General features: G+C 45.4%; 1 protein-coding gene across 2 annotated transcripts in view; it reads left to right on the top strand.

Annotated features, from left to right (window-relative positions):
* The window catches only part of LOC141082547 (NXPE family member 2-like), a 482,607-nt gene extending 472,278 nt beyond the window's left edge, over window positions 1-10,329 (top strand). Inside the window, exon 7 of one of the 2 annotated variants that reach the window (XM_073566470.1) lies at window positions 9,005-10,329. In XM_073566470.1, coding sequence (XP_073422571.1) covers window positions 9,005-9,183 — 179 coding nt within the window. In that variant the 3' untranslated portion in view covers window positions 9,184-10,329. Of the gene's footprint in view, window positions 7,448-9,004 lie in introns of those variants that run through there. The other variant, XM_073566469.1, reaches the window with a different exon arrangement.
* Window positions 10,330-11,181: the final 852 nt, after the last annotated feature.

The following is an 11,181-nucleotide window of genomic DNA, read 5'->3' as shown; positions in this document are numbered from 1 at the left end:
CTGTGGCAACTGAACCCTCAGGGGCACCACAGAGGCAATATCTTCACTTCCTTCTCGTTGAAGATGTCAGCATACGACCAACAAGCGGATGGCAGAACTAGTGGAGAATATGGCATTGTGGCTGGACTGGAGATACAGAGACCAGGCACCTCTTATGACAGGGCTGGGCTGTCCCCAACGTAGCACCTCACTGGATCCCTTGTCTTATGGCTCATGAGTATTAAGGCAAAAAGGCTCAGGAGTAGTGGGCACAACAGGCCAGGCAGCACATAAAAAGCAATCTTTTCCTTACGCACTCTTCCTACCCGAAGCTTCACTTGCTCAGTAATAACTCAAACAACTTCAGATAGGGCCTTGCCCTCGATGGAGGACACCATCAAGGAACTCTGGAAGCATCAGACGGGAATCTGATACCAATCCACCACGGTTTGCTGCAAAAAATTTCCAGCCAAACCAGACTCAAGGTAATCCATCTCAATGAACTGAGTGCTTCTAAAGAATACAGACACATTCAGATTCAAGAGTGGAGAGGAATTACTGTCACGGCAGGTCACTTCTTCTACATACCCGAGGCTTTGGAGTTCTCACGACAAGAATGGATGAGATGTTCCATGCTACCACAGAACTAGCACAATCTCTTGACATGATGTTCCTGCTGCTACTCAGCCAACTTTACTTGGTTGACTTGCATAGGTTACGAGAAGACAGCTGTCTCAGAAGATTGGAGAATGGGTGGTTTCTGAAAGAACGGAGCCAAACGCTATGGTTTCCTCTCTCGCGTCACCTCTCTGGACCCTTCCTAGAACCTGAGATATATGCAGATTGCCAGGGTAATCAGGCCATATAGAGTAGCAGGGATGTCTTGACTAGAAATGAGTGCATATTACAATGGTTAGTTCTGATTGCGATTGCCAATTTTGCAATATTCGACAATTTATTAGTCGAATATTCACCGAACATTACCGAATGTCATTGGAGTCAATGGTAGGCAAAAGCATACACATACTGTACACAACATCTTCAAATGGACCCAAAAGCTGCCAAAACACATCAGATCAGCCATGCAAGATGTATCAGGATCTGGGCCAGCATTTTCAGCTTTAACTTGAACTTCAAATTAAGATGTGGGTGAGGCATAGGTGTAGACACGCTGTGCTGGGAGCCCTGATATCACATGCAACAGCACAAACTGCAATCTTGCTCAATCACACTTAGGTGGTACAAATATAAGTTTCATCTGATGTATTGTCAGAAAAATGGATAGTAACACGGGTAGTTGACTCATTGTGAGTGGCAGCCTGCCGGTCTCGGAGGCCTACTGCTACAGGCCACACACATAAAGAAAACCTAACCAGGAATCTACACATTTCCAAAAATTAGTGGCAGACAATACCAAAGTGGCATCAATTCCACCAGAGTAGAACTAGTATAATGGGAACCGACACCTCTTCCACTAGAACTAACTCAGCCGATGGAGACTGTAACAGGCAAGGTTGTGAAACCACTGTGCTATAGCCCTTGGAGAGCTTGGAGGGGTGCAACTAGGTGACCTACCGAAACCTACCTCAGCTAAGAGGCAGCAGGTGAAAACTGCAAACCAAGGAGGGACAAAGAGGTGGCACTTGGTGCTACTCCAGAGCTGACCTACAGAAGGTAGCAGCTGACCCCCTAGAGCAGGTAGGCTGCTACGGACCGAAGGAGGGATGAAGAATGCAGGCAGGCCCTGTAGGGATACTGGGACCACAGATGCAGATGGGACTGGCTGAGGAACAGAAAGGCTTTGGTAGGTGCGGACTGGACCGGCTGAAGCACAGAGGAACACAGACAGGTACGAGCAGACGGGTACAGGGTAGACAAGCAGACGGGCGGACCTGTGGTATCTGACAACTAGCAAGCATTAAAGGCAAACTAAACATTTTTCAGGCACCTACATTTTGGAGGAGGAACTTTAAGTAGAAGGTGTCTTTTGGCTGGGAACACCTTAGGGCGATGCACGCAGTCCCTTTAAGAGGGAGGGCGCACGTGCGCACCTTAAGCATAATGTCTGGGCCTACAACTGAACCTTGTGGGACACTGACACATAGGGGGTGAGATGAGGAGGTGGTGTGTGTGTGGGACACACTGAATGTCCTGTCTGTTAGGTATGAGGAGAACCAGCAATGGGCCAGAGATCAGAAAGTTTTCAGTAAGAAGGAATGGCCCACTGTGTCAAAGGCAGATGCCAGGTCCAGGAGAAGGTGGACAAACAAGCATCCATTTGATTTGGCGGTTAGTAGGTCGTTGGTGACTTTAGTCAGGGCAATTTCAGTGGAATGGTGCGGTTGGAGGCCAGATTGTAAGCGATCAAAGAGGGATCAAGAGGAGAAGTGGGAGGACAGTTCAAAATGGACATGTTGTTCCAGTAGTTTGGAGGCATAGGGTAGAAGTGAGATGGGGCCATAGCTAGACACAGAAGATGGGTCAAGAGGGGGCATTTCAAAGATGGGTGTGATTGAGGTATGTTAGAATCAGGAGGGGAAGACACTAGTTGTTAGTAACAGATTGAAGAGGTGGTTTAGGCTTGGGATGAAGACTGTGGTAAGGTTTGAATCTGTTAGGATGCTATTGGGTCAAGTCCATAGGTGGTGAGGCGTGATTTGGAGAGTAAAGAGGAAAATTGATCTTCTGTGATGGTGAAGTTGGTTTTGGAGGAGGAGAGTTGGGTACTTATGAGGAGGGGCTGTGGGACCATTAAGCAAAAGCTTTGCCTTTTGTTGTCAATCTTCTTCTTGAAGAATGAGGCAGAGTCTTCACATGAGATGAGAGGAGACGGATGGGGAGCTGGTGGATGGAGGAAAGAAATGAAAGTACAGAATAAATGTTTAGGGTTGTGAGACAGGTATGATATGAGAGATGAGAAGTAGGTTTGCTTTGCTGCAGTGAGCAAATGGGCCACATTTTTTCAGCTTCTGTTACTGGATGGGCTGCTCCTCTCTATTTCTTTAGCAGCTGCACAGTGGTACGCTTTGTAAATGAAGACCAGAAAGAACATGTGCTCCAGCAGATGTCAACGCTGCCTCAAGAGGACTCTGCTCCTCATCCTTCACCCTAACATCACACACAGTACAGTCCTCAGGGGTAGCACACCAATTACCCCTGTTTTCCCCCAAGTCACACCTCTCCAACCTCCCAACTGACTGTAGGGAACCACAGATGGGTGAGTCTGCAGATCTGTACACACATTCTATGCCATGGGCATTGGAAGTGTACTCCAGAGATTCACAGAGTCAAGACAAGGAAATCATCTGCACCGATGCCCACATTTTGTTTCAGTTTGATCCAGGGCTAGATGAAATTGTGTTCAAGCACAATCCGAACCCTGATCAACAGACATTAAGCTTGTGGGGGGTGGAGGTGATCCTTATGAGACTCATATACTTAATGCACCCAAGGACTATACTGTGCTGTCAGGGCAGGAAGAGGATGAGGGTGACTCTCAGAGGTGAGGAGTGGGAGAACAGAGAGGATGACAATTAGGTAGTAGATCCCACTTGGTGTAAACCCAGAGGCATGTAGCTAAGTAGAGGAGGAAGACAAGGAGGTTACACAGAGTTATGCAACCATGACAAGCAATGTTTCCTCAGCCCCAACTCTGTCAGTGGCCACCAGGTGTGCAGTTACCTAGTTTTGGTCTTTTTTTCAGACAGCTGAAAATGACACAAATCACATTATCAGCCAACTTTGTTAAAATACATAGTAGAGGTAAAAAATGAATAATTTGGCTAGTACATGCATGAACTGGCACATGTGCGATTAACATGCATTAATCTGGGAATCTCACTGTGCTAAAATTCAGGCCTCACCAACCAGCATCTACCTCATCAACAGCATCTTCTGATTCTTCTTTCTCTCTCACCATGGCAAGTGTTGTCACTCAGGTCTCCGGACGCAGAACCTCCACTTGTTTACTTGCTACAGTCGGGGTGAGTGAAAGCCAGTCAGCTGATATGGAAGTTGACATGTCTGCTGTTTTTGACTGATATTAGATACCAAGCACACCCAATCTTTCTCAATCCACCGTAACATCTCCGCCTGCACCTCTTTCACAGTCCAGCAGCTTGTCATGTTCACCCTACTCCACCCTCTGTAAGCTCAGCATCCAGCCCTTGTTTGTTCAGTTGTGGTCACGTAAAATATTGTTTCCTCCTACACATTCCAAAGCTAAGAGCTTGAACTTCAACATCGTCAATCTACAAATAATAATAACCTATATTAATATAGCGCAAACAGTCAAAAGTTGCAAAGTTTACAATAATCAAACGATTAAAGCAAAAATAATGATGACCCTGCTCTTCAGAGTTTACAATCTACAATGAGGTGGGGGTGACATAAAGTACAGGTGCAATGATGGTCCAACCATCTTGAGGAAATGGGGGGTAGATAAAGGCTGCATGAATCTTTTGGGTATGGTTAAGTTTGATGGCGAATTATGTTCAGAGAAGTAGAGAATAGGCTATATATAAAAAGGATTTTGATTAGGGAACGTGATAGGCCACCCTAAACAGATGTGTTTTTAGGGAGCGCCTAAAAAAAGTCTAAGTTGAGGTTATACTCCCAATTTAATGGGAGAGAAAGAGTAAGAGGTGAGTTAGCTAGGTACAGAAGGTGATTCAACATAGTCGGACAAAGACCAGATCAAGGGTGTTACCATCTTTGTGTATCTCAGAGGTTGAAAGTTGTGAGAGGCCATGAGAAGTTACTAGAGATAGAAGATTAGATGCAGTTGGGGAGAAGGAGTTGTTGAAGTCTCCAAAAATTAGGGTTGGCAATTCTGAGGACATGAAGTGTGGCAGTAAGGCAGAAAAGTGATCAAAGAAGTGGGTGAGTGAACCTAGGAAGAGGAAATGGAAGACCCTGACGGTGTGAACCTCCAAAGAAGAATGACGTCCAATGGGCCTGGATTTATTTATTTTTTAAAAAACAGGATTTGTGGTGGCAGTGAGGAGTGTGGGGTTATCGTGGAGTTAGCAATGTTTGTCCGGCGGTATATACACATATTCCATGCGTTGTAATCCGGAGGTCGATATGTTGTACACTCACTATTAGTTTTCTGAGAACTAATTATTGTGAACAGCCTGTGGCCTCCTCATTTGATTGTCGCCCAAAAGTGTAATTTTCAGGATGATAGGGGCCAGTTGAGAGCTCTGCACTCCAAAGATCACAGTGGTTGGTTGAGCGTGACTCACGGTCTGTGATCTCTGTGATTTATTGGGTGGCCAATCCAATCTGTTGGCTACGGAAATGCAGCCATTCTGCCTTGTGGATACAGACGGTTTTCGAAAGCTGTTGGCCATTGCAGTTCCGCAATACCAGTACCAGCACCATTACTTCTCTAAGAAATATGTACCTGCGCTACATCAGCATGTTGCAAACATCACCCATTCCCTGAAAAATTCTATGTCTGGCAGGGTGCATTTCAACACTGACACCTGGATGAGCAAGCATGGACAGGGGTATTACATTGGTGCAGTATGACATTTTGCATGGCCTGGCCCAAGACAGTACAGACATGGTGCAATGCAATCTTGCGGAGTGGATACAGATGAAGGATTTCTATACCCATCTGCACATTTTCAAAATGGCTACTAAGATGGTTAGCTCTGACGATGCTGTCATCACCATCACTTTTCTGGTCATCTACATGCTGGAGCACACTTTGAATAGTCTGCGGGAGGAGGTGGTGGTGGTCCGGGGGGAAGAGGTGTAAGCAGAGAAGGATGCAGAACGGTTAACAATATCTCTAAGTTCTTGTATTAATAATAAATTTTATTTCTATAGCAGCGACATATTCCGCAGCACTTTACATTTCAGAGGGGATTTGTACAGACAATCGACATTACAGCATAACAATAATCACATAGATTATAACAAATACCAAGAGGAATGAGGGCCCTGCTCGCAAGCTTACAGTCTATGAGGAAAGAGGTAGACACGAAAGGTGGGTGGTAACAGTTGCCCTGATTGTATGGACCAGCCATAATGTTAAGTGTGTAACAGTACAGACACAGTGGGCTAATGAATGCAAAAAGCATGTGGGAACATGATGCGGGGATTGGGGACTAATCGTATTGACCTGGGAAGTGCATTCCAAAGAATTGGCACAGCACGTGTAAAGTCTTGGAGACAGGAGTGCGAGGTTCTGATTATTGAGGATGCTAACCTCAGGTCATCAGCAGAGCGGAGGGCGCGGGTAGGGTGGTATACTGAAACAAGGGAGGAGTTGTAGGGTGGTGCTGAGCCATGGAGGGCTTTGTGGGTGAGGGTAATTAAGTTTATACTGAATTCTGGAGTGGATGGGTAGCCAGTGTAATGACTGCCACAAGGTAGAGGCATCGGTGTAACGATTGGTGAGGAATATGATCCTGGCTGTAGCATTCAAGACAGATTGGAGAGGGGAGGGTTTGGTAAGAGGAAGACCGATTAGAAGAAAGTTACAATAGTCGAGACGAGAATGAATAAGAGAAACAGTAAGAGTTTTTGCAGAGTCAAAAGTAAGAAAAGGTCGAATTCTAGAGATGTTTTTGAGGTGCAGATGACAAGAGCGAGCCAGTGATCGAATGTGGGGGGCGAAGGAAAGCTCGGAGTCAAGTATGACCCCAAGACAGCGGGCATGTTGCTGGGGAGTAATAGTGAAACCACACATGGAAATGGCAATGTCGGGTATAGGTACATTAGTAGAGGGAGGAAACACAAGGAGTTCAGTCTTTGACAGGTTCAGTTTCAGATATAGTGAGGACATGATGTTAGACACAGTGTTTAGACAATCGCCGGTGTTTTCTAGAAAGGCTGGCGTGATGTCAGGAGAAGAAGCGTATAATTGGGTGTTATCAGCATAGAGATGGTACTGGAAGCCAAATCTACTGATTGCTTGACCAATAGGGGCAGTGTACAAGGAGAAGAGGAGGGGGCCTCGAACCGATCTTTGAGGAACCCCAACAGTAAGGGGAAGGTGAGAGGAGGAGGAGCCAGCAAAAGATACAGTAAAGGAGCGGTCAGAGAGATAGGAGGAGAACCAGGAGAGAACGGTGTCCTTGAGGTCAATGGAACGGAGCATAGTGAGGAGGAGCTGATGATCCACAGTGTCGAATGCTGCAGAGAGATCCAAGAGAATTAGCATGGAGTAATGACCATTTGAGACTTTAGTGAGGGAAGCTTCAGTAGAGTGTAAAGAGTGGAAACCGGATTGGAGAGGGTCGAGAAGAGAGTTATCCGAGAGATAGCGGATCAGAGGGGAGTGAACCAGGCGTTCCAGGAGTTTAGAGATGAAGGGAAGATTAGAGACAGGTCTATAGTTAGCGGCACAGTTTTGGTCGAGGGATGGTTTTTTAAGTAGTGGATGTTTGATGGCATGCTTAAATGAGGAGGGAAAGATACCAGAAGAGAGAGAGAGGTTAAATATTTTAGTTAGGTGAGGGGTGACAGCAAGGGAAAGGGACTGGAGGAGATGTGACGGAAATGGGTCACTGGTGCAAGTGGTTGGGCGAGAAGATGCAAGGAGCCTGCTTACTTCTTCTTCTGTGACTGGTTCAAAATCAGAGAGTGAGCTAGATGCAGTGGGGAGGGAGGACAGTGCATGGTATGAGGTGATTGGGAGATAATTTCCTGTCGGATCTGGTCAATTTTTTCTTTGAAGTAATTGGCCAGATCATCAGCTCGGAGCTCCGTGGTTGGGGCCTGTACTCTTGGGTTGAGTAGAGAATGAAAAGTGTCAAAGAGACGTTTCGGGTTATTGGACAGTGAGGTGATGAGGGTGTTGAAATAGGTTTGGTTGGAGAGGTGAAGGGCAGTGTTGTATGTTCGAAGCATAAACTTATAATGGATGAAATCTTCGTGTAGATTGGATTTTCTCCACAGACGATCGGCACACCTGGAGCACCGCTGCAGGAAATGTGTTTGCAGGGTGTGCCAGGGTTTTCGCCATCTATGTTGTGGTGTTCTATTTATAGGGGGTGCAAATTCATCCAGGGCACTTTGAAGTGTTTCATTGTAATGCTTCAATGCAGGATCAGGACATGAGAGGGAGGAGATAGGGGCCAATGAAGACTGCAAGTTCTTCATAAGTTTCTGGGTGTTAATGGCCTGTATGTTTCTATAAATATGGACAGTGGGGGTGACCTGAGCAGCCTGGCAGTTCTTGATAGAGAATGAAAGAAGATTGTGGTCAGCGAGCGGGAGAGGGGAGTTTGCAAAATCATCCACTGTACAAAGCCGAGAGAAGACCAAGTCGAGGGAGTTTCCATCTTCATGCGTTGGAGAATTAGTAAGCTGCGAAAGGCCAAACGAGGAGGTTAGAGATAAAAGGTGAGTAGCAGATGGGGAGAGTGGAAGAGCAATGGGGATGTTGAAATCTCCCATGATGAGGGTAGGGATGTCACAGGAGAGAACATGTGGAAGCCAAGTGGCAAAATGATCCAGGAACTGATGGGAGGGGCCGGGAGGATGATACACCACTGCCACTCGCATGGAGAAGGGGGTGTAGAGTCTGACGGCATGGACCTCAAAAGAAGGGAAGACTAGTGAGGGTAGTTGAGGGATAACCTGAAAGGTACATTTTGGTGATAGAAGCAGACCAACGCCTCCACCTGCTCTATTGTCTGATCTTGGGGTATGAGAGAAGTGTTGTCCCCCGTATGAAAGAGCAGCAGCGGTAGTGTCTGACTGCTGGATCCAGGTTTCAGTAAGAGCCAGGAGGTTAAGAGAATTAGAAAGGAAAAAGTCATGAGTGAAGGAGAGTTTGTTACACACTGAGCGAGAATTCCAAAGTGCACAATTAAGAGAGACAGATGGCATGCAGGGAATATTAATAAGATTAGAGGGGTTTCTGAGTGTAGCAGTTGGGGGGTTTGACTTTCTATAACATGGGGGACCAGGGTTGGGAGCAATGTCTCCTGCGACTAGGAGAAGGAGGATAGAGTGAGCAGATGGTTAAGTGATTTTTGAGAGCAATTCTTGTCTGTCATCTCAGAGGCAGTTGCCATTGGAGGAACAAAGGAGGACGAGAAGGAAGAGGTGATGGACGCACAACAGTTAGAAGATGAAGAGGATAATGATTCCCACTCTTGTCTGTGGTTGCCAGGAGGGGATGAAGGAAGGGAGCTTGAGTGCCAGCCTGCGACCAACACACTATGGACTTGGACCTCATGAAAGAGACTGACTCATGAGAGCCTTCTTGCAGCACTATCTGCAACATGATTGTTGCCCATATTGTTAGGATTCGAAATTGTGCTGAATACTGGGTTGCCAACCTGTTCAATCCACTATACAAAAATAAATTTTGCCAGTTGCTTCCCCCCCCTGAAAAGTGACGAGCCCATGCTGCACTATCAAAACATGGTTGAAGACATTCTTGACAGTGGTTTTCCCCAAGACAGCAGTGAGGCACATAGCATGCATCACAGTGATAGACGTTCTCAGTTGCCAAAATACTTATAGCTGCCAGGTGGAAATCTGATACCATTCCCAGCCTCAATATGATAATAAATTAGAATCCCATAACAAACTTCGATTTAGGTTTTGCCTTGAACATTAACTCCCTTTCAAAATATAAATCTAAATGGACATTATGTAATTCATTTTTTTCTCCACATGCAGAGTCCTTTACAACTAATTGATATGACTGCATAGCTGGTGTATATGCCAAGTAGAAATCTTTTAAGATTGCTGCTCTTTACTGTGTCACCACTCTCAGTGGACTATTGCTTTGTTCCGTTCCCCTTCTTTCCCTTGTTTTATCCCTAATTTCCACTTTCCATGCCATATCCAAGTTCATGCCCCTTCACCCCATTTTTTTCTTCCCCTTTTTCCTTTTCCCAATTATCCATTATCCTGTCCAAATTGTTATTATTATCCTTCATATAGCTTCTGTGGTATTATTTGACATGCTCCATTAATATTATATATGTTGAATTTCAACTCATGTTATATTGTCGCATATAACCTTTTCCCTTACCTTCATATTTTAAAATTTCCCCAAATAAAAATTATTTAAGCAAAAAAAGATTAATTTAATTATTTTTGCTTTCTTTCAATTGTTTATTTGTTTGTCTATCCATGGTGTAAATTGTTGTAATGTGCATTTAGTAGAACTAGCTCAGTAGCTCAGCTGGGGAGCCAATCACCCATCCGTGCTCGTATGCGCAGACGTCACTGCTACATCAGTAGGTTTCAGCTCTGTGTATCACAGGTCGACATATAGGCAATAGCTGCATCGATTGATCGAGTCTGTCTCGTACAGTTTGAGAGGGTGTGTGTATAATGCTAATGTCTGTGGTGAGATTCGGGGGGCTTATAATGTTGATACGTTTGGGTGGGAGTGGCAGGGTCGGAGAAAATAAAATGGTGCTCTGCAAGTATTTGGATTTCCTTGGACTCGAAAAGTGGCTCCTAAGACTTTGAGTAAAATATGAAACATTCAACAATTTTTTTCTGGAACTGGAGATGAGTGAGCGCTCATTGAGACTTTTTGTACAGAGTAAAAATCTAATAGGGTAGCTAGGTAGATTGCTACCTTTTTACACCAGGCCCAGATCTTCTGCTTCACCAAGTATGAATTAAACACCTCTCATAAATGTATTCTAGTCTGTTATGCAGACCGGTTTTTGTTTGTCCTTGGGACGCCTGTCTTTGACCATCACAGTGGTGTCTGTATGCAGCATTATTAGCATGTAGATATCTTTCCTTTTATTTCACTTCACTGCAAGAAGTTGGTCACTTGCAAGTGTGAAAGACGCCCCCTTCTCCTAACGTCTGGATTTTTATAGGGGGATACTAATATAATACAGTAATTGTCGGTATTCATGTGGTACCCCTCATAAAGAAATGGTTTCATTAGTTCCCAGACAATTTTACCCATGATGCCAATTGTCTGGGGGGCAGTTTGGTGGGTTTAATTGGCACTCCCAACCTTCATATATTAGAAAGGTGCACGTCTACTATTCTGTGCTCTTTCACATTTTGTATAATTCAATGCTGTGTTAGGCGTTGGGTTCCTGTAGCTGCACAGCGGTAATCCCGAGCCTTACTTCCGGCGGTCTCCCATTCTTCTCCAGCCGCAGAGGAGGTTGCTCAGCAAACGCGTCGGTCCCTGCACTCTGTCCTGACCACCTCCGTGGGTTTGCTTGCTGCTGCGACCTCTGGCTCAGC

This window comes from Dendrobates tinctorius, unplaced genomic scaffold, assembly GCF_039654945.1.
Source record: "Dendrobates tinctorius isolate UK_male_01 unplaced genomic scaffold, ASM3965494v1 ptg000018l, whole genome shotgun sequence".
In the NCBI taxonomy this organism is placed as follows: Eukaryota; Metazoa; Chordata; class Amphibia; order Anura; family Dendrobatidae; genus Dendrobates; species Dendrobates tinctorius.
This window is presented reverse-complemented; position numbering and strand designations above follow the sequence as displayed.